A 24,980-nucleotide genomic window follows, 5' to 3' on the forward strand; every position below is an offset into this window, starting at 1 on the left:
CTTATTTTCCCCAAAAACCTTTCTAATGTTGCAATTCCAAATAAGTTACACTTTTTGTTATTATTTCAATCTCTTATGCCTTATGGCCAGAGAAACACATGTAGGCTGACTTTCCCATGCTGTGTAGCATTCATTTGTAGCAAGAGAGAGAAGGGAAGAATCTCTGTCTGTAGTCAGATTTTCATATCAGATCCACCTATTTAGTTGTTTCCAGTAAAGGAGTCAGTGGACTTTGGGTTCACTTGGAAATCTTGGCAATCTGCAGCATTCTGAGTGGCAGGGTTGCTTCAATCCAAGTGTTGGGGGAGTTTACCATCTTCTCCCAAAGAGCAACTTCTTCGGAAGTAGAGTCCATCCAATCCACTTCAGTACCATAGCTTTTGCCTGCAAAAAAGGGAAGCTATGCATTTAGAAAGGAATACCTCAGTTTGGGGGTGGGGGAGAGAAGAGGGGGAATGAGTCATTTCCTGATTATAATCACTCAAGAAGGCAATTAAGAAGAGTTTTAACATCAACAGGAGGGCAGATACAGGACTCAACATAAGACAGAATTGTTTAATCATCTGAAATGTCTGATAATGGGATGCTCCATAATTGAGATTATTGCCTTTACTTCCAAAGTCATGATTTCTCTTCATGTTAACATAAAAACTAGAGAACAATCTGTTCCAAGCATAGGGGAGCAGTGGGGTGGATTCCTCCATTGGTTTGGAAGTGACACTGGATCATCTCTAAGGAAGTGCAGTTAAGTCTTTAGTATCTAACAGACTCGAATTTGAATCTGGGCTCTGCCACCATTAGTTCTGTACTTAATTTCATGGAACATCAGTTCCCCTAGGGATAACATTAGTAACTACTGAGAGAGCTGCTGTGAGGATTAATTGAAACAATGCAAACAAAGCAATCAGTACAGTGACTAGTGCTCCATAAATGTTAGTTATTTTAAAGATTGCTATTGTTGAAAACATACTTTTAGTCTTTTAGTCTTCAAGGGCCAAAGTCTTATAGTCTTTTAGTCTTTTAGTCTTCAAGGGCCAAAGTTGTTTTTTTCAGGAATGAGAAGCAATGAAGGCTTTTCAATTTCCTCTACAATACCTTAAGCTCTGTGCAGACTGACACAGCATCCTATTAATTTTCACATCTGGAGTTTGTAGCACACAGCCTGACATTCTCTTACCTGTTCATTTCATTATAGGTAGCAGAAATAGAATATCTGTTTTCATTAGGAAGAAGCAGAGCAACACACAAACAAACCTCTAAAATTTTAGAAGACTTTGGCCCATAGAGAGTTAAAAGTGGAGCAAATGTTACCTGTCCCAAAACCAATCCGAAGACCTCCCAAAAACTGGCTAGTTAATTTGTAATGGTCCCAGACTGTAAGCTCTATACAGGCTTCCATCAGATCTTCAGGCCTGAACCCATCGTACACCATGGTGTGGTTGAAGACAGGGTTGGTGGTTCTCCCTACAGCTCTTGTTTTTTGGCGACTTTTCCTACTCGTATCAGGAAGGATGGTGCTATAAAATAAAAGATTGTGGAGAGACCATTTTAATGACAGTGGGCATTTGAACATTTATGCTTTCAGTGCAATTCAACACAGATCCTGGGGATTGGCAAAGGAAGAAAAAAGAGAGAGCTTTGGTGGTGGTGGTGGGGGCCTCCTATGGGAGAAACTCTGTATGGCAAATAGACCAGGCTTGCTTTGAATCCCGACTCTGCCACTTATTGGCGCTGCATTATAGGGAAAATTACTTAACCTTTCAAATACTTGCTTCTTCGTCTACAAAAAGGGGCCAATGATGCCTGCCTCCTAAGGTTAATTTTATAATTACACATTAAGCAAATGACTTGTTTCAATACTTACAACTAATTCAGTGCTTACCATGGTAGAAATTTCTTGAGGATTCCTTTAAAATTTGGAAGCATGGTCTATTCTTGACTATCTGTAAAGCCTAAGAAATTAGTGTGGTACAGACTTGAGAAAGAAAACCTCTGGAACGTGCTAATTTGATTTTAGGAATAAATTATATATTGGCAACCATTACATTATATTTATGATAATAATGAATTTAACCTGCCATACCTCATCTAGAGAGGCAAAAAGATCTGCAAGGGTCACAGAACAGGAGATTGACCTGAGCTGAAAAATCTTATTAGCAGACTTCTGCAAAGAAGTATGCGGTATAAGGAAAAAACCTGATCCTATGTAAATAAAATTATTCAGAGGGAGTTAGGATTACACACTAATATCTATTTATATAGTATTTACTAGATACCAGACATTTATATGCATAACAGGAAAAAAAAAAAAAAACCTTGCCTCTTAAAATCCAAACTGTCTTAAGCTCTTTTGTATTGTAATTATTTTTCCCCTGATGTCTTATTTGGTTCCCCTATATTCCTCCTTCAAGTGAAACCATCCGATATTGTCTTAAGCTCTTTTGAGCTAATAATTAGTAGGGATCTGCTTAGCAAATAATTTTCCATATATTTGCAAGATGGTGCAAAAGGCCTCTTGCAAATGGTCAAAAATAAACATGGGACAAAGAACAAAAAAAAGAACTCTCTTCCTCCCCTCTAGGGAACTGAGGAGCGTGGCAGTCCAGCATTAAATTTGATCCACTCCTTATACTGAATAAGGTTCTCATCAGCAGATGTACTGCCTAGAAAATATGGCATTATATATCTAAGTATGAAGGCTCTGCTTTCATTTGTATCTTTATGGTTTTACAACTGAATGAAGTCTTGGAGGTTTATGTCACAGGTCTTTCTAATTCACGTTATCATTGCCCCAAATTATTTCATTTAAACGATGAATGATGAGTTTCAGTATCACAGAGAACTGAAACAACCAGCAGAGGCCAGCCTGCTCCCGAACGAGGGAGGCAAGCTTATCAATTGTCTTACCATTTGACAAAAGAATTTAGATGGCTGCCCCTTAGTAGTGGTAGATCGAGGCATTCCTTCACCCAGATGTGCACTTCTCCAGTTGCAGGAAACTTTTTACCTGTGACAAAAAAAAGCGAGAAAGTACATTTTTTCACTGCCATTTCTCTCTTACTATTATATCCAGAAGTGCCGACCTAAAAATGGTCCTGTGCTGTGATATGAGGTAGTACATGAACATATATGATCCTAACTGCTAAATCTACACATTCTTATGTTTCATAGTCTGGTTGTACTGAACTCAGATAACTCTATGAAAATAATATGTATTGATTCCAAGTAGAGAGTATTACATCATTCTTTTTGGGTTTTGCTCAGTTCAGCAAAATCAAATATACATATCAGCTAAGTGAATCATCCATTTATAGTTATATTCAAAACACCTCAATGAATGATGGGAGGCATTTTAGACAAGATTTAAGCAGAAAATAAGCAAATAGGTACTGGCTCTTGTTAAAAGTGGTTAAACATTTAATAGCTAAAATTATGGGCAGGAAATTACTGAGCTGACAGAGTGTAAAGCTGTTTTCTGGGCTGAGTGCATATGAACAGAGGAATAGTACCATTTTTTCAAAAATGGGTTAACCCAGCTATCACCCACCATTATTTAATGAGCTCAGTTATGTGCTCAATCCTGATGCCAGGATTGTTACAGAGTATATAAGGAATACAAGGAATTCATGTCCTTAGGAAATATTTATAGTTAAGCTAGAGAGAGTAATTCAAATAAAAAAAATAAAATGAATTGCCAAGTTATTACTATAACATGATGTGACCAGAATGGGTAAATACAGTCTGGAAAAGCTTTATGGAAAAGGTAGTAGGACTTCATCTAAGACTTGGATAGGCTGAGAAGAGGCGGCCATTACGGAGTAGAAAATACATGATCTCTGACTCAGACAAGGTGGAGCCCATCACAATACACACTATGCGTAGCCCCTACAACCAAGAAATGACAGTAGGCAAACTGGGAAATGAGAGTGGAAGAATTTCTATGCATGTTTACTATAAATGATAGAATACAAGTTATGTACTAAAAGAATTTGCCTTTTAGGAAGATCTTGAAGTAACATGATGGTTGTTTAGCAGCCACCTGGCCTAAAGACCTGCTTTGCTTTCCCTGCAACTTTTAAAAATTGAATTAGAATACCATTCTAGTCACTACCCACACTAGCCATTATTTCTCACATCCCACTAGCTCCAGTGCCTAGTTACTGAAAGTTACCAAGTTTGTAACAACAGACTTCAGTCACTACATGCATACAGTCTTTTTTGGGGGGTAGGGGTGATTAAAGAAGCTTTTATTAGAGAGACAAGGCCCAGAGCAAGCCAACCAGTAATGCTGGGGTGGACAGAATGGGCCTGGCACAACCAGTTTTTTTTTTTATTTATTTACTTTAAAAAAAAATTTCCTATTTTATATATATATTTTACATCATTCTTCCTTTTTTTGTACAATGCATTCTTTCTCCTCTTAGGTATAGTCCCCATAAAAATTCCAAATACCAATTCACCCGTGCACCATCACCTAGCACCATAGAACTTGTGTTTTTCCCTCCCCTGTTTTGAACCTTCTCCCTCCCCTTCCCCTGATTAATAGTCATGCACACAGAACTGAACATTTCCAGTCAGACCTGGGGTATTAACATCAAGAATGCAGTTAGTGACCTTGAGGGAAAAGTTTTCTTTCCCAGTGAGACCTTGTGATTGGAGGACTAATGAGCTCTAATTTTTTAGGAGCTTTAAATGAAACTTTCCAATTCCCACCTATGAAAAGAACAGTCTTATCACGGTGCTGCCAATAGGTCCAAATTCTATTTTTTATTTTATATATTTCGTATATCGTTCTTCATTTTTTTTTTCACCATGTATGCCTTTTTTTCTCCTGATCCCTTATTTGGATCCTCTACATTTCTTCTACAAGTGAAACCATCCCATATTTTTCTTTTTCTTTCTCGCTTATTTCGCTGAGCACGATCCCTTCCAGCCCCATCCATGTTGCTGCAAATTGCATGAGTTTGTCTTTTTTGTTTGCTGAGTAATATTCCATTTGGGGCATTTGGGTTGTTTCCAAAGCTTACCTATTGTAAATAGTGTTGCTATAAACATAGGGGTACAGGTATAGGTCCAAATTCTAAATACAGGAAGTGTCATTCACAATGTGTAGATATAAACTCTTTGAAAGTGAAGTGAAAGATAAAACAAGAAGAAATATACAGAAGGAGAAAGACAAACACTGGCTGATTTCACTCATGTGAAATATAGTGAAACAAAACAATGGAACTGACAAAGTCGAACCAAAACAAATCCTAGAAATCTGACTGCAGAACGACACTACGAGGGGGGGAGAGAGGGGGCCTAGGGTCCAGTGGATTATGGTGGAGGATTGTGGGGGCTTTGGGGGTGGGTGTAGTGTGGTAACATGCATCTAAGGAGATATGAAACTGTTCCCCTAAATTATATACAGTGTTGTTAACCAGTGTTATCTCAATTAAAAAAATAAAAATAAAAACAGGGAAACAAACAACAACACAAATAAGGACTATAAGGTAGACTGGAAAAAAATGAGAATTTTTCTCATAGAAAATAGAATGGTGGTTTCCAGGACCTGGGGTTAGGGAGGGCAGGGGAATTGTTCAATGGTATAGAGTTTTGTATTTGCAAAATGAAAATATCTGCTTCAAAAAGGTAAATATACTTAACATTACTAAAAGTACACCTTTACCACTAAATCATATACAGTACATTTTGTTATATTCTTTACTGCACAAAATAATGTGAATGTTCTAGTTTAAAACTGAGTTGGGCCTCTCTGGTTGGCACAAGGGGTTGAGACGCAGCATTGCGAAGCTAGCCATAACCACTGCAGCACAAGTTCGATCCCAGGCCAGGGAAGTGACCCACACAACGCAGCAGACCTCTCCTGTCTCGCCCGCTGCTCCCCTCAGCAGTGTATTTCAGTCAGTCTGTCTGTCCTGTTCCCCACTCTGTCTCTGGTGATCTTCTCATCCCCCGCATTTCTGGCCTGTACTCCAGCTCTTGTATGCATAAATAAATAAATTTTTTAAAAAATAATAAAAAATATTGACTCATTTGGGCTGTACAATTACTAGGTTAAGAAGCTTGTTTAGGAATTTCCTGCCTTTGAAAATATCAATCAACCTTAAGAAATCTTTGGAGAGGGAAAGGGTAAGAAGAGGGCACAAATCTGTACAGAAAATCATTACATACCAGGGTTTGGCTCTGGAATGTACTGGAGAGCTAACTTCATTTCACCTCTGTTTTCTGCTTCAAGGACAACGGGTGCTGTCTGGAAAATAAAGGATTGTCAGGAGGTGTAAGGCATAAACCATTTACCCTATTTGCTAGCACTCTGTTAAGGGCCATACCTTCCCCATTTCTAGGGCTGTAAGTTACTCCTGAGCACCCTGGATTAATTCCCTCCCCATCAGAGCTTGACCATTGCTTTTATATCTTGCAGAACTATAGTGTGCATCTTGGAAAACTCAGAAAACATTTAAAAATCTTTAGTCTCAAAGATAATGGAGGCATTAGAGGTGGCCTGGGATGTTATTTTCTTTTTTTAGTCATTCAGCCAGCGTAAAAGCAATTTATTTGTCTTATCTTTCTCTGAAGAAGTAAAGAGGGGTGGAATGGGGGTCGGGGGAGTCAAATGTGACATTTTTCAAAGTTGTGTTAACCTAATTATTTTAGAACAAATGGGTAAATATCTGTTAAAAACAAAACACACACAAAAGAGCTGGACAATTATTTTAAAATACTTATTATTTTCAAGTATAAGAGAGATAGTTTTACTTTCAAACTCTTCCCCTTTACAGGTTTATATCTAAAACGTTGCTATGCATTAGTAGCACAAGAAAAACTAGTTAAAAATGAGATTTTTTTTAAAGATTTATTTATTTATTTATACAAGCACTAGGTACAGTCAGAAGCATGGGAGGGTGAGAGAATTCATAGAGCCAGAGTGGGGAACAGAACAGGCAGACTGACGAAGTACACTGCTGAGGGGAGCAGCGGGCGGCAGGAGAGTCTGCGTGCCATGTGGGACCCTCGCCTGGTAGCCGGGGATTGAACTGACGCTGCAGAGGCTGCGGGCAGCTTCGCAACCCAGCGCTCAACCAATGCGCCACTGGGGAGCCCCCAAAAATGAGATTCTATGGACATCCTCTGAGCAATTCTATCCAACAAGTAATTGAGAAGTGTTAGTGCTTCAAATGATTTGGATGCAATATTTGGGAATCATTTCTTAAGATTATGATCATGGAGATTTAAATGAAGTTTTTATCAATTGTTTGTGTTTATCACTTCCAGCTATGATCGACTAGCTAGGATCACACTGACCCGCACATTGAGAACGAAAAACCTAGATCAAAAAAATTTTTTTAAACCTATAATTATTATGATAGGACTCAAATGGGCAAGATCTTGGAGACTGATATTCTTCTCTGCTTTTTACTTAGAGGCGCTAGCTGATTTTTCAGTAGACCCAAACTGAAAGCAAAAAATTCCCAGCAGAAAGAGATTAAGAAGTTTAGCAGGACTTTTGGAATTCTCATGAGGCAGGATTGTGGGCAGGTAAGGAAGAATGGTCTTAGAAAATACCCTAAGTCAGTGGTTTTCAAAGTATGGTACCTAGGCCAGCATCAGCAATGCCTGGGAACTTACTAAAAATGCCTCTTCTATCCCTATGTTTATTGCAGCACTATTTACAATAGATAAAACCTGGAGACAACCCAAATGCCCAAAAATAGATGACTGGATCAAGAAGACGTGGTACATATATACACAATGGAATATTACTCAGCAATCAAAAAAGATAAACTCATGCCATTCGCAGCAACATGAATGGAGCTGGAAAGAATTATGCTCAGTTGAATACGTCAGAAGGAAAAAGAAAAATATCAGATGGTTTCATTTGTAGCAGGAATATAGGGGAACCAAATAAGACATCAGTGTAAAAAAATAATAACAGTACAAAATACAGCAAAGCAAAAACAGACAATTATAAATCAGAGACATCCTGCAGGGGAGGAGGCAGGAGAGGGACTCTGTGTGTCAAAAGAAACAGTAAATCCTCTCAAACTATCTTTAGAATTTTTCATAGACAAATGTCCAGCATGTAATAAAACGAGCAGGCATATCAGGATAAAGGATAAAATTACCAAACTAATATTAAAAAAATAGCTAAGAAGGGGAAAGTCACCCAAGGGATTATGGTACATTATTAGGTATTAAGCAGTGGGCATGGTATGGTACCAGACATTCAGAGAGGTGGGAAACTATACCTCTAAGTCACACACAGTGCGGTAGGTTAATACTTGAATAAACATAATTTCCAATTACATTTCTAATTTAGTATAATTTTGTAAATTATATAACAAGTATATAAAAAATATATGAAAAGACAAGAGACCTATAAAACTTTAAGATATTAGAATTTTCAGATACACATGTTAAATAACTGATTAATATATTCATAAAGATAATGTTAAGATGGAAAACATTAGCAGAGAAGTAGAACCTTTATTATAAAAAGAATCAAGTAAAAATATAGATCTGTAAAGTATAATTACTGAGAACCAATAGATGGGTGTAACAGATTAGACACAGCAGATGAGAAAATGACTGAACTGAAGATGGGTTAGCAAAAAACAAGCAGCTGAAACACAGAAACGGGAAAAAAGACATGAGAAACAGGGACAGAGTGAAAAGATACATAGTCTCACAATATGGATAAGCATTCTGAATTAAAGTGCAATTTAATAGTAGCTTTTTCCTTTACACGAGACTCCAAACCAACCAACCAAAAAACTCCAGACTCACCTTTTGCTTCAGGGGGTACCACGTCAACTGTTTGTTCTGTTTGTTCTCCCAGTCCCAAGTTTCCAAATCAAGTTCCACTTCCCCTAGAAAGGTATTGCGCTTAAAAGTATCCCGATGCCAAACGGAGAGATTCAGCTTCTGTGTCTTTAAAATTTCCTTTTCGATTTTATACTGCAGGTCAAAGAAGGAAATTCAAGTGGTAAATAATATTACTTTATGTCAAAATTTTGACACAGACATGAAAAGTGAAAAAAAGAAAAGTCATCTTTGTGGATGAGATATTCTCATCTGTTAGGTTTCAAGTCTCAGGAATATTGCAAAGTCACCATATTCTAAGTATCTTGTTTCAAAGAGCTAAAATCCATCTTTCACAAAACAGATTTCTTTTTCCCCTGTGCGAAGCCAACTGGGGATCAAATATCATAGCTAATAGATCGTATCATAGCAGTAATAGATTGCTAAAAACAAAGCCAATTATTCACTTTTTTACTCGGTAGGCTTTTAATAGTTCTATATTTAACTGTAAGTCAATTCTATCAACACACCTATCAACAACATAAATCAAATTTAATTTAATTTGAAAATACAAATGAAGCTTAATCTAATGATCTATTTTCTATCCAAGAACAAAGTGTTTTTTAATGGACTTGCTTTTTACAGCAATTTTAGTTTCATAAAAAATTGAGGGGAAGATACAGAGTTCCACACACCACCTGCCTCCACATACAACCTCTCCCGCTATCAATATCCTGCGTGGGCAAGTATTTTACAAAGAAAAATACTTGTTTTTTCCTACTTCATATGGAAAAGTTGAAAATATTTGGCATCCTAACAATTTTTCATCTTAAATGTAGGTAATCCATGATTACATATAATCATGAAAAGGATAATGATACTTCTAATCTAAAAATAATCTCTATTTGATGTACTACTTGAATATCCATTTTGGTTAGAGCAGACTTGCCTTTCTCTGAGTTTACCATTTAAATCAGTTGGCATTTCTTGAATACAGGGTTGAAGTAGTAATAACTGGGGTGCTGGGATATAGCATAGTCAAACTGTAATTAAATACTTGCTACAGAAAATTTACCCATCGATGAGTGAGAGCTAGTTTAACTGTTGCTTCTTTCCTCCAAAGATAATAAAATAAAATACTTGGATGGAATTTTCAGAAAGAGGGAATGAATAACACTTCTTATATTTTTGGTTTTAAATTTTCTGTTACTCATGACTAAGGCAGCGTGATGCAGTTTGGGACATAATATGCGTATTTGAGCCAAACATACTTTGTATTCAGCTGTTCAACTACCTGTCTTTCCTATTTTGAATCCACGCCAGACACTGTACAAGTGTCAACACTTACTAAGTATTTAATATATGCTGATGACTTCACACATATTAACTCTTTGATGTCCACAGTACTGAGGTAGGTAGGTATTATTATTATCTCTCTTTTGCAGATTTCAAGTACAGACAGGTAAGGTCACTAACTTAAGGGTATAATGCTTGTAAATAACAGAGTTGGTCCCTTGCCCTCACAGAATTTACAATTTAGTGGGAAAGCAGACAGTTAATAGTAGCTTTTTCCTTTACACGAGACTGAGTGCTGAGTGCTGAGTGCTAATCTACCCTATGCTGAAATAAGATGACTGATGTTGCAGATGGCAGGGGAACTAAAAGGTTATGACAACTTATCACAGAAAGAAGCATGTTAATGAGACTATGGGGAAGAATGTTCCAGCTTCAAGGAACAAAGTCCTAGCAGTGTGAGAAAAGGTAGTTCCTCCAAAGAACAGAAAGGAGTCAGACTGGACAAAAACAATGAAATGGAAACATGAGCTGGAGCTCAAGTTGTGAAGGGATGGATGGAAACAAGGATGGACTTGACCCTAAAGGTAAAGGAATCCTAAAAGAGATTAAGCAGAGAAATAACATGATCAGAATAGTGCTTTTCATCTTGGTAGCGATGCTCAACTTTATCAGCTGTGTAAACTGAGCAAGTTACTTTATTTTTCTAAGTTTCATTTGCCTCATCTGTGAGATGCAGCTAGGGAGTGAATGAGATAATGTATACCACATTCACAGCATTAAGTTTCATACAAAGCAGATTCTCAGAAAACATTTATTTCTTCCTTCTCTCTTGGTGAAAGATTTCATCCGTAGAGACACTACCCAGTCTCTTAAGACAGCTACTTAAATGCATAGGTCACATGTAGGATTTTCCCAGAGAGTTAGTTCATAGATACCCGTAGGATCTCGTTATACACAGGATTCAAAGTTTTCTTCGCTACAGCTGTTTTCTTCTTGCCCATTTTGTCCTTGTCTGGTAACAAATAGCTCTTTACATATCTAAAAAGAGAATTGAACAGATAAAAAGGTCAGAGAAAATTAAGGTGATATTTCCATCTCTTACTTTTAAAAATACATTGGAAATTGACAGAAATATGTATTTTAGGATACTGAGAAAAGCAGTAAGTAACAAATCTTCTCACCAACATCTTTATACTTAAACATTTAGATTTTCAGTGGAATTGATCATTTTATATTGTTTTGTAAATCTTAAAACAGCTAACTGAATTCCTTTTTTCCTTTAACCCCCACCTATTTTGGGGAAGGAGGGCCAACAATCATCATTCTCCTGGCTTATTTCCTATTAAGAAAAGGCTTTGGTGCTTGCAGACTTTGTTAGAAAAGTTAGAAAAGGTTTTTGTTAGTCTCTTGAAAAAAATACTTAACATAGCTAATCAAACCATATTCCATGTAAAAGAAAGATATTGAACCCATTTATTTTTATACAAATGCAAAGGATTGGGCATATGCTAGCAAAATAATTAAGAATCAGACTTCTGCATAGGGACCAGTGGGTAATAGTATTCACCTTTTGCAAATAACCTGAAATACAACTAAAACCAGTGATTTAAAAAGATGAATTGGGAGGAGGAGACCAGCACCAGCACACAGCCCTGGGCCTCCCGGTAAGCTTGCGCAGAAAAGCGGCGCGGCTCGCGCTGGAAAAGCAAACGCAGATCGGGATTGCGCGGAAAAGCGGCATGGATCGGAATCAGGCTCGCGCGGAAAAGCAGTGCGGTTGAAAAGCAAACGCGGATCCAGATGTTAGCTGCCCAGGTCCCCGTGCCTGCGACCTAGGCTTGCGGGGAGACACGCGGAGGTCCTCACTGAGTGAGCAGGAACCAGGCGCCCAGGCACGGGAGCGGGATTCAAAAGGCGCCATTCCCGCGCCACTGAACTGGGCTACAGCCCGCATCCTGGAACTGAGGAATTTGGAACTGAGACCCAGGGCACGAAATTAGGGGCGTGGGTTCCCCACGACGGTGGGGCACAAGGCAGACACAGCACCCCAAAGCCGTTGAGGTTTACCCTACCATTCCCGCTCTGTTCCCTGTCCCACGGGGTGGAAAATCAGCTCCCCAAGGGCTCTAGGAGAGATCTCTGGCGCCACCTAGTGACTTGAAACCAGCGGAGGCTCCTGGAGGAGCCAGTGGCCAGCTGGGGAGTTAGCCCACGCCGGGCCCCTTCTGACCAATAGTCTGAGCCCACAGGGGGAGCGAGCACCCACAGCCGGGGCAGACCAGGCGGGGAGAAGAGTGTGCCTGAGAGCGGACGCGCAGGGAGTGTGTCCCACATCACCATTTTAGAACAGGGACATTTCTTCAGTAAAGACTACCTGCAGAAGGCTTCCTCAGGAGCCAGAGGTGAGCGGGGGAAGTTCGCCCACACCAGACCCCCTCTGGCCTGCAGTCCAAGCCCAGAGGGGGAGCAGGAACCCACCACCGGGGCAGACCAGGAGCACAGGGGAGTGTGTCCCCACATCGGCATTTTAGAACAGGGACCTTTCTTCAGTAAAGACTGCTTGAAACTGACATATGGCTCCTGGAGGAACCAGAGGGGAGCAGAGAAGCTCACCCAAGATGCCGGCCAGTCTCAACAACACACTGTCCCAACGCATACGGCAAATTAGAAAACAGACAGTAGGGAGTAGAAGAACCACACGCAACCTAGCAACTCCCCAGGGAAAAAGCACACCACAAAAAGAAAACCAGGCCCCAGATTTGCAATGAGAGTAACTTGGAAGAACTTCTGAGCCTTCCAGAAAGAGAATTTAAAATTGCCGTGATTAAAAAACTGACAGAAGTCATAAAGGAAAACAATGATAAGGGAAAAATAATCAACGATCAGAAGAATGAAATTGAGTCCCTAAAGAGGGAAAACAATGGTCAGAAGAAAGAAATTGAGTCCCTAAAGAGGGAAGTAAAAGAAATGCAGGAGATCAAAGAATTAATGGAAGAACTAAAGAATTCTGGGAAAAGCAATGAAAGCAGAATAGATGAAATGGAAGAACGAATAAGTACTCTTGAAGACACAGAAATAAAAAGAACCAAAACAGAAAAGGAAAGAGAAGCACAAAGGAAAAAGAACGAAGAAAGACTTCGGGAACTATCTGACTCCATGAGGAAAGGAAATATAAGAGTTATAGGAATCCCAGAAGGAGAGGAGAGAGATGTAGGAACAGAGAAAATATTCAAAGAGATAATTGAAGAGAACTTCCCAAATGTGAAGAAGGAGCTGAAAATTGATATACAAGAAGCAAGAAGAACACCAAACTTCCACAACGAAAGGAAAAATACAGCAAGACACATAATAGTAAAGCTCCCAAGAATCCAGGACAAGGAAAAAATAATGAAGCTGACAAAAGGGAAGAAACAGATAACATTCAAAGGAAAACCAATCAGGCTGACATCAGACTTCTCCGAAGAAACACTACGGGCAAGGAGAGAGTGGAGGGACATAGTCAACAGACTCCAAGAAAACAGATGCCAACCAAGAATACTCTATCCCGCAAAGCTCTCCTTCCTCTTTGAAGAAAGAATATGGACCTTCCCAGACAAACAGAAACTCCGGAATTTCATTACAACTAAACACCCACTCCAAAAAATACTACAAGGAGTCCTAAAGCCAGAACCTCAGAGGGACGAATAACAATGAAAGAAGGCCAAAAAAAAAAGTTATTAAAAGAATAAATAAATAAAATCAAAGGAAAGACAAACACAATGGCAAATACAGATGCTAATATATCAATATTAACTCTAAATGTAAATGGACTAAACTCTTCAATAAAAAGACACAGAGTTGCAGCCTGGATTAAGAAACAAAACCCAACCTTTTGCTGTCTCCAGGAAACACATTTAGCTACAAAAGATAAAAATAGGCTCAAAGTTAAAGGATGGAAAACAATCCTACAAGAAAATGGACCAAAAAAGAAAGCAGGAACAGCTATACTTATATCAGATAAAACAGATTTCAAACTCAAAAAGATAAAAAGAGACCCCAATGGTCACTACATTATGGTCAAGGGGACAATACTTCAAGAAGAAATAACACTCATTAACATATACTCACCAAACGAAGGAGCACCAAAATATATCAGACAACTGTTGTCCTCTCTGAAAACAGACATCAGAGAAAACACATACGTAGTGGGAGACTTCAACACACCACTATCAACAATGGATAGATCAACAAGACAAAAAATAAGTAAAGAAACCAAAGCTCTAAATAAGGACCTAGAGCAATTGGGCTTAACAGACATCTATAGAACACTAAACCCCAAAAAAACGGAGTACACATTTTTCTCAAGTGCACACGGATCATTCTCCAGGATCGATCACATACTGGGGCACAAGACAAACATCAACAGATACACCAAGATTGAAATCATATCAACCATCTTTTCTGACCATGAAGGCATCAAACTAGAAATAAACCATAAAAAGAAGGCAAGGAACTTTCCTACCTCATGGAGATTAAAAACTACACTACTGGAAGACCACTGGACTAATGAGGAGATCAAAGAAGAAATTAAAAAATTCTTTGAATTGAACGACAAGGAGGACACCAATATCCTAAATGTATATGATGCAGCAAAAGCAGTAATAAGAGGAAAATATTTAGCAATAGAAGGTCACATCAAGAAACAAGAAAGAACTCAAAGAAACAACCTAATCTCGAAGCTCAAAGATCTAGAAAAAGAACAACAAAAAAAAACCCAAAACCAGTAGAAGAAAAGAAGTAATAAAAACCAAAGCAGAAATAAATGAAATTGAAACTAAAAAAACAATCCAAAAGATCAATGAAACCAAGAGCTGGTTCTTTGAAAAAATCAATAAAATAGACAAACCCCTAGCCAGGCTCACAAAGGAAAAAAGGGAGAAAGCACAAATAAACAGGATCATCAGTGAAAGAGGAGAAATCACAACGGACACAGCAGAAATCAAAAGAATAATCAGTAACTACTATGAACAGTTATATGGAAACAAGTTTAACAATCTAGAGGAGATGGACAAATTCCTACAAATCTACAATCACCCAAAGCTAGATAAAGAAGAAATAGAACACCTAAACAGACCAATTACAAGCAGTGAAATTGAAATGGTAATCAAAAACCTCCCCAAAAACAAAAGCCCAGGACCTGATGGATTTACAAATGAATTCTACCAAACATTCAGAGACGAATTAGTGCCTATCTTTCACAAACTCTTCCAAAAAATTGAGAAGGAAGGGACAATACCAAACACGTTCTATGAAGCCAACATTACACTAATACCAAAACCGAATAAGGACAACACAAAAAAGGAAAACTACAGGCCAATCTCCCTAATGAACACTGATGCAAAAATCCTCAATAAAATTCTAGCTATCAGAATCCAACAATGTATCCATAAGATAATTCACCACGACCAAGTAGGATTAATTCCAGGGACACAAGGATGGTTTAACATCCGAAAATCAATCAATGTTATCCAACACATCAACAAAAAGAAATATAAAAACCATATGATAATATCAATAGATACTGAGAAAGCTTTCGACAAAGTGCAACACCCATTCATGATAAAAGCCCTTGAAATTCTTGGGATACAAGGAACATACCTCAACATCATAAAGGCCATCTATGACAAGCCAACAGCCAGTATCATTCTCAATGGTGAAAAGCTGAAAGCAATTCCACTAAGATCTGGAACAAGACAAGGATGTCCACTCTCACCACTGCTTTTCAATATAATACTGGAAGTCCTAGCCAGGGCAATAAGACAAGAGAAAGACATCCAAGGAATCCAAATAGGAAAAGAAGAGGTCAAACTATCACTATTTGCAGATGATATGATAATATACATAGAGAACCCCAAAAACTCCACAGAAAAACTAATTCAACTCATCAATCAGTTCAGTAAAGTGGCAGGATACAAAATCAACACGCAAAAGTCAGTAGCCTTCCTATACACAAACAATAAATCTGAAGAAGAAGAAATCAAAAAAAGCATCCCTTTTTTTATTGAAACAAAAAAAATCAAATATTTGGGAATAAATCTAACAAAAGAGGTAAAGGACCTATACAAAGAAAACTATAAAACACTGTTAAAAGAAATAGAAGAAGACACAAAGAAATGGAAAGACATCCCCTGCTCATGGATTGGAAGAATAAACATTATTAAAATGGCCATCCTACCAAAAGCAATATACAGATTCAATGCTATTCCAATCAAAATTTCCATATCATTCTTCAAAGAAATAGAACAATTATTGATGAAATTCATATGGAATCACAAAAAACCCCGAATAGCCAAAGCTCTCCTGAAAAAAAAAGAAGAGAATGGAGGCATCACACTCCCAGACTTCAAACTATACTACAAAGCCATAATCATCAAAACTGCATGGTATTGGAACAAGAACAGACATCCAGACTAATGGAATCGAATAGAAAATCCAGAAATAAACCCACAGATTTATGGTCAACTAATCTTTGACAAAGGAGCAAAGACTATGCATTGGAGCAAAGAAAGTTTGTTCAATAAATGGTGCTGGGAAAACTGGGTCGCTACATGCAAAAGAATGAAGCTTGACCACTACCTCACACCATACACAAAAATCAACTCAAAATGGATTAAAGAACTAGACATAAGACCTGAAACCATAAAATACATAGAAGGAAATATAGGCGAAACACTACGTGATTTGCACATCAAAGACATCTTTACAGACACATCACCCAAAGCAGTGATAGTGAAGACAAAGATAAACAGCTGGGACTACATCAAATTAAAGAGCTTCTGCACAGCAAAAGAGACAATAACAAAAACAAAGAGAAACCCCACCAACTGGGAGAACATTTTTGCACCCAACACTAATGATAAAGGACTGATCACAAAAATCTGCAAAGAGCTGATGAGACTCAGCAACAACAAAGAAAATAATCCGGTCAAAAATGGGCAGAAGAGCTAAAAAGAAACTTCTCTGAAGAGGAAATGCAAATGGCCAACAGGCATATGAAAAAATGTTCAACATCACTTGTCATCAGGGAAATGCAAATCAAAACTACCATGAGATACCATCTTACACCAGTGAGAATGGCACATATTAAAAAAAACTAGCAACAACAAATGTTGGCGAGGATGTGGAGAAAAAGGAACTCTTCTGCACTGTTGGTGGGAGTGCAAACTGGTCCAACCACTGTGGAGAGCTGTGTGGAGATTTCTGGACCTACTAAACATAGAGCTTCCATATGATCCAGCAATTCCACTCCTAGGTATTTACCCAAAGGACACAGAAACATCAATTCCAAAGAGCACCTGCACCCCTATGTTTATAGCAGCACTGTTTACAATAGCTAAGCTTTGGAAACAACCCAAATGCCCAAAAATAGATGACTGGATCAAGAAGATGTGGTACATATATACCATGGAATATTACTCAGCATTCAAAAAAGATAAACACATGCAATTTGCAGCAACATGGATGGCGCTAGAAGGGATCATGCTCAGCAAAATAAGCCAAAAAGAAAAAGAAAAATACCGGATGGTCTCACTCATAGCAGGAATCTAGAAAACTTAAATAAGGGACCAGGAAAATGAATAACTATAAGAAAGTGAAAATCAAAATCAACAAAAAACTATGAACCAGAGACACTTTTAGGGGGGCGGGTGGGAGGGGAGTGATTGGGGTCAGAATGGGGGGGCTGCAATTGTATGGGGAATATAAAAATAAAATTTATTATTTAAAAAAAAAAAAGATGAATTGTTAAATCCCCCTAAAGTTCTTTTGTAGGATGTAATTTAAATATGGAAAATTGCCTTATTCTAGAATCTTAAACTATTTCTGCATCACTGAACATTATGAAGTATGCCCCACAAGTCCCTAATTTCAGAGAAAGTCTGAGACTGTCACAGAAAGAAATTGGAGTTAAAAGTCCTCATTCTGGAGGTATTACACTCTGCCTTCAAATAATACTACAAAGCCGTTATAATAAAAACAGCATGGTATTGGAACAAAAACAAACTAACAGACCAATGGAATTGAATTGAAAGCCCAGAAATAAAACCACACATATATGGTCACCTAATCTACAATAAAGGATCTAGAGCAAGGAAAGCTTCTTCAATAAATGGTGCTGGGAAAACTGGACTGCAAAACGCAAAAGAATGAAACTAGAGTACTATCTCACTCCATACACAAAAATCAACTCCAAATGGATAAGAGGCATGAATGTAAGACCTGATACCATAAAATACATAAAAGAAAACATGGGCAAAACACTCCACGACATAAACCTCAGAAACTTCTTTGAGGATTTTTCTCCAGAAGCAAGGAAAGCAAAGGGGAAGATGAACAGCTGGGTCTATATCAGACTAAAATCTTCTGTACAGAAAAGGAGACACTAATCTACACAAAGAGATACCCCACTGAATGGGAAAATATTTGCACAGCAAATGATTGACAAGGGACTGATAGCCAAGATCTACAAAGAGCTTACACAGCTCAAGAAAAACAAGGCAGGGCCTCCCCTGGTGGCGCAGCAGTTGAGCGCTGGGCTGCGAAGCTGCCCGCAGCCTCTGCAGCACCGGTTCCATCCCCAGCCACCAGCGAGGGTCCCACATGGCGCGACAGACCTCTCCTGTCGTGCCCGCTGCTCCCCTCAGCAGTGTATTTCATTACTCTGCCTATTCTGTTCTCCGCTCTGGTGAATTAATTCTCTCACCCTCCCGCACTTCTGACTGTACCCAGTGCTTGCATAAATAAATAAATAAATAAATAAATAAATCTATCTTTAAAAAAAAGAAAAGGAAAAACAAAGCAAACCCAATCAAAAAATGGGCAAAAAGGCTAAAAAGACACTTCTCCCAAGAAGAAATGCAAATGGCCAACAGGCATATGGAAAGATGTTTAACATCACTAATTATGAGGGAAATGCAGATCATGACCACAATGAAATCCCACCTCACACCAGAGAGAACGGCCTGCATGAAAAACAACCACCAGAAGCAACACATGCTAGAGATGATGTGGCAATACAAGAACCCTCTTACACTGCTGGTGGGAATGTAAACTAATCCAGCCACTATGGCAAGCTGTGTGAAGGACCTGAAATGACTAAAAATGGATCTACCATATGATCCAGTGATTCCACTTCTAGGAATATACCCAAAGGACACAAAAGCTCTCATTCAAAAGGAAACCTGCATTCCTATGTTTATTGCAGCATTATTTACAATAACTAAGAGATGGAAACAACCTAAATGCCCCCAAATAGATGAATGGATCAAAAAGCTGTGGTATATTTACACAATGGAATATTAATCGGCAATCAAAAAGGACAAGCACATGCCATTAGTGGCAACATGGATGGAGCTGGAAGGAATTATGCAGGCTGAAATAAGTCAGAAAGAAAAAGATAAATGTCAGATAGTCTCACTTATATGGGGAACAGAGAGAAGGCCAAACAAAAGGTCAAGAAAAATTCAAAACTAGCAAGCTGACCATAGATCTGAGGAATACAGCAAAGCAAGGGGAGGGAGAGGGAAACAAAAGTTTTCATTCCTCATTTTGCTGTTACCTGAATTTATCTAAATAGGTGGCTTATCTTTGCTGCCCTCTGTTTCCTTGTCTGTAAAAAATGTAACAACTCCCAACCCCCAACACACACACACACACCACACACACACACACACAGGATGACCTCAGCGGTCTCTTCTAATTTGAAATATTTTGTGCTTCTCTGACATTTAATTTTTTAGAACTTTTTTGTTGCAATAACAGTGCATGATAACATGATATAAGTTTCAGGTGTGCATCATTATAAATCAACATCTAACATTTTCATTATTTGATAATTTTGGCATATGAATTTATGAATTAAATAAAATAGCATTTCCCCCAATTTTTCAAACATTCCTTTTAACACAGTCATACACATACCCTCCTTTCAATTACTTTCTTTCCTTTCCAATTTCTGTAAGATTAAGAATTTGAAAAGTAAGGTGAAGGAGTGACTCCAAAATGTACTTACGGGTCTGAACGCTGTTTTTTAGTATCTGCTGCTGCTAAGTCTTTACACTGGGCCACAAGGACATGCAATTCCTTCAGGGGGTCCATATAGTCAATTGCAAACTGAATACTTCCTTTCACTTCCAGATTGCCAAAGTCTCCACTATAAACGCTCATCACACTGCCACTCACCTGAAAACATTGGAAATAGGTAGAGTTCGTCTCTATCTCATTCTTGAACTCAACACAGGATCAAGGATGTTATCCTTGCTTGCCATTAATTCTCCATCTTGCATATAAAAGCAGTTAATTTGATATGGCATAAAGACATATCAACACAGACACTCTGACATGATATACATGACGACTCTAGAATTTTAAAAAGTTGCCTCTAGGGCCTCCCCGGTGGCGCAGCGGTTGAGCGCTGGGTTGTGAAGCTGCCCGCAGCCTCTGCAGCGCCGGTTCCATCCCCGGCTGCGCCCCGGCCACCCGAGGAGGGTCCCACATGGTGCGCAGACCTCTCCTGCCGCCTGCTGCTCCCCTCAGCAGTGTACTTCGGTCCTTCTGCCTGCTCTGCTCCCCGCTCTGGCTCTGGTGAATTCTCTCACCCTCCCGCGCTTCTGACTGTACCCAGTGCTTATATAAATAAATAAATAAATAAATAAATAAATAAATAAATAAATAAATAAATCTTAAAAAAAATTGCCTCTAAAAGAGATAGATGAAAAGTGAAATGCAAAGTCATTTAAATGTTGGTTTCAAAGCAGGTTGACTTTATGCTAAGGGGCAGTCAGAGTGCCATTCTAAGGCATGCTTAGTATTTAAAATATTAAAGAAAAAGTATATGAGAAAACCCAGTCGTACAAATCACAGTGCCACATTACTCCAAGCACTCAATGAGGCTACCAGCATGGGAGGGTGTGGGCAGGCATTAAAGGGAGGCAGCCCAGTGGACCATGATGAAGGATATTGGGTACTTGAGTGCTGGGAATGATGTAACATACATGCGAAGTGTGAACCTTTACCATGAAATCATAAACAGTGTTGTTAGCCACTGTTACTGCAAATTTAAAAAAAAAGTCCAATTTTTACAAAATGGATAAATAAAAGGGAATTTTACTTTTATCCATCCAGCGAATCTAAGAAAAATGCATACTGAGTCATCAGCTTTTAGAGGTCAGGAACAGAAGAAAATGGATGACTTACAAGGCCGTTTCAAAGCCAAACATTAGATTTTTATTACCAGAAATTCAATTAAAATAGGCTCCAAAAAAGGTTTGAGAAATGCAGATATATTTACATATGTATTTACATGCTTCAGACTGCATGCACAAATAACCAGCTCACTTTATGAAAGAAAGTTCTATGTAAATTTCAAAATCAAATATGATTAACTAGACTTCAGCGATTTTTCTTATAAAATCCTATTCTGAATCCTTCTATTAGTTTAAGTGAAGAATCAGTACTATTTTTAATATGTGAATAACTATAATTTTATTCACCAGTCTTGCTAAAATACAGGTATAATTCTATATCTGCAAAAAGCATACAAAAGCTTACCTGACATAAACAGACTTTATAAAAGTTATGCAATCTGTTGCACAGAAAAATGTAGTGGTTTGTCTTATTGATACTTTAGTTGTACTTTTAAAGTACTTACTTAAAAAAAAATAATATAAATGAACTCATCATGCTTAATAAAAAGGAGAGAGGAAGATATGCTAGCCAGAAGCTAATTGTGGGTTAGAGAAAAAGGCTGGTGCCTTTGGAATCTGAGAAATACAATAGGAGGCCCTTTCCAGTAGTGGGAGCATGGCAGGGTAAGGGTCACAGAAGCAGAGGTATTAACACAGAGCTTTTGTTTACATACAGAAGACAATGACGTCATGCCAGAATAGCTGCTAAGATTGGTTAAAGAGCTGGGGCTCTTCTTGTGTCTGCTGAGCTGGTAACTGCTTTCTGATGCTGTGTCTGTTTCTCTGTCATCACTCTAAAAAACATCATATACACAAAATTTAAATTCAGAATGAGTCAAGATCAGAATCTCTATTTAGGCAAAGAGCATATATCTCGGTCTCCCACTGACCTATGATATTTCCCAAGGTCAGAGGACACACTCGTGCTTACTGCCAGAGAGTGGGATTCAGGGTGTGGTGGGTGGTCGGCCTTGGACCTCACCTAAGGATGAGGGCAGAGTTTAGCCACCTAAATAATGTGATGTTCCTACACCTACAAGGTGGTCCCAAGGTGCTACACAAGGCTGCACTATTATGATCTTAACATTATATATTTATAGTGTTTGGAGGATTTTATTGATATATGAGAGAAATTAACTTAAGTCAGAAAATAAAAGCCTTAAGATGGAATGTCAGACATCAAATGTCATGCTTAATTCCTCTCATTATTAACATGGCTTTAATTTCCCTAAAAATCCAACCTTTCAGTTAATACACTATTAAATTAGGATAAAGAAATGCTAGTGTGATCTGTTTCAGCTAAGAGTTTACATTCATGCATGTATGTGCATGAATACATTATATATGTATGGATTTAAAACACCTTTTATGTATTTCTATGGTGTTGGTGTACTTATCTTTTTGTTGCTGTGAGGAAGTACATTCAACTATATATTCTAGCCATTTTAACATGCTTTTGAAAAAAAAATAATCAGTAAGATATTTTAAATATATCCCAGGAAATATTTATCTAGATCAAGAAAGAAAAGTGGCAACAATAAGTTTTATTATATTTAGATCAAAGCTTATTAGATGGTAACTTAAAATTTTCATGATTCATAATGCATTCCTTTTGGGATTAGAGTTTATGATGCAGTTCAATGACTCCTGGGGTTAGGGAAACACATTTATGGAGGAGTAGTTAGTTCGTGCCAAGTTATTCCAGGCCATGCAATTATGTATCAATATAATGAATGCCAATTCTAATGTAGATTAAGAAAGGAGTTAAATAAAAACAAAATTTATAACACAGAATTTATAAATTCATAAATAAGAATTCTCCACTCAAGGAATAAAAGAAATTCATCCCTTTTTAATGTTTCTATTGTCACACTTTCCCCCAATGCTTACCAAGTCCACTTCTCTCTGTTGTAGCACATACTACAATCTGCCTAGTATATCAGTTCATTAGTGAATTACTAGAGGAATTCAGTACTGGTGGAACCTTGTCTTGTTGACCTGGAACAACGATTTTCACATAGCTGGCATTCAACAAATATGACTGATGCTAAGCCTCAGTGGACAGCTGACAAAGGAAAAGGGCCTTACTTCATCTCTATTTCTTTAATGCTCAGTTCATCCCCATTTACTTCGAAAGGTAAAATGATACCGCTTATTTGCTATCTCTGATGCACAAATTTAAAGGAATTGGACTCTTGTATGTGGCACAATGAGACTGTTAAAACTGAAGAGAGGAGAAAAGTAAAAAGCAAAAACTGTTATTCTTTGCTTCTCAAATATTATGATTTATTCATATGACCAACCAAGAACAAAGCAATTTATAAAACTTTGAATGCATAAGAACTCTATGAGATGCCTAAGGTTCGCTTTCCGCTATGAGTTAGTCACAAAAAAATGAGAGATTTGTCCCAAAGGAAGCTATAATATGGATTCTTAAGCACATCTAGGGGCTGAGTATTCCAGATACAGTTCATCTAAGGTCTAAAAATAGAAGGGTGGCCAGCAAACAGGGGAGAAGGGATATAATTTATGCATAGTAAAGAGTTTTCTTTACATCCATCTATTAAGGATGAAGTCTTATATTTTAATATCAAAAATCAGACCAAAACCACAAATAGTAACATTACATGTACTGGCTGCTTCCTATGTATCAGGCACAGTGTTATGTACTTTCCTTGCATTCTCTCAGACTCCTCATGTACCTACTTATACAGTAGTTATTAGGAAACCAGGTCCAGGGAAGTTAAGGAGTTGTTCATAAACACACAACAAACTAGTGGCATTGCCAGGCCTGGGCTTATCTGACTCAAGTGCTCAGGTTCTTTCCTCACAGCAGGGCCACAAAACATGGGATCTTAATTCGGTCAAAAAATCTGAGATAGAATCTTTTATCTACTTTTTGGTAACTGTTGAATTTGGGGAAAGTTACGTAACCTCTCTGAGGCATTTCTTCTTTTATAAAATGGAGAACATATTGCCTACTATGTTTAACTAGTGAGAATGATTATCAGAATCAAAATTAAATGATTGGTGCATACTAGATATTCAGGGAAGAGTAGGTTAGTAGTTCATAGCATGGGGATCAGATCTGGGCTTCAGTCCTGGCTCAACCCCTTTCTAGCTGAGTGAGCTTACTTCACCTTTCTTAATCTCAGTTTCCTCATCTGTAATATTAGGGGATAATGAAGGTGTCCACTCCTGGGTTGTTGGAGGATTAAATGAGATCATGTATGCAAAGCACCTATACCCAGTTGATCCTTCTGAATTATGTCATTGCTACTTCATTATTTTAACAAATGTTTTCAATCTAGTTACACCACCTAGCCTAAGCTTTCACAAATCAACTCTACTCTAAACTACATCCAATAATTAGTTCATGCCAACATATTTATGCCTGTATTTCTTACTTTGTAACCACTTTAAAACAAAAATCACATTCCCAAATCTATGTGATTTGACTTCATTGACCAAAAGGAACTACAGTATGAGTCAATGAGAAATGCCTTGCCTTGTTCCAGGGTCCACAACACTACCGCTACTCATACGACAGGGAAGGGTCAGTTCATCTAAAGTCTAAGAATGGACAGAAGGGTGGCCAGAAAGCAGGGGAGGAGGGACACTTTAGTCTCTGCCACTGTCTTGGCACACACCAACCTT

General features: G+C 38.1%; 1 protein-coding gene across 8 annotated transcripts in view; it reads right to left on the reverse strand.

Annotated features, from left to right (window-relative positions):
• Positions 1–238: 238 nt before the first annotated feature.
• SYTL2 (synaptotagmin like 2) overlaps positions 239–24,980 on the reverse strand; it is a gene marked incomplete at both ends in the record, with an annotated part of 66,862 nt that continues 42,120 nt past the window's right edge. For 6 of the 8 annotated variants that reach the window (XM_084252656.1, XM_084252657.1, XM_084252655.1 and 3 more), the window contains 8 exons: positions 239–384; positions 1,312–1,517; positions 2,908–3,007; positions 6,178–6,256; positions 8,791–8,961; positions 11,037–11,139; positions 20,150–20,319; positions 21,998–22,117. In XM_084252656.1, coding sequence (XP_084108782.1) covers positions 239–384; positions 1,312–1,517; positions 2,908–3,007; positions 6,178–6,256; positions 8,791–8,961; positions 11,037–11,139; positions 20,150–20,319; positions 21,998–22,117 — 1,095 coding nt within the window. The remainder of the gene's footprint in view (positions 385–1,311; positions 1,518–2,907; positions 3,008–6,177; positions 6,257–8,790; positions 8,962–11,036; positions 11,140–20,149; positions 20,320–21,997; positions 22,118–24,980) is intronic. The other 2 variants (XM_084252658.1, XM_084252659.1) reach the window with 2 other exon arrangements.

Source organism: Talpa europaea (assembly GCF_964194135.1).
Source record: "Talpa europaea genome assembly, chromosome: 1".
Classification (NCBI taxonomy): domain Eukaryota; kingdom Metazoa; phylum Chordata; class Mammalia; order Eulipotyphla; family Talpidae; genus Talpa; species Talpa europaea.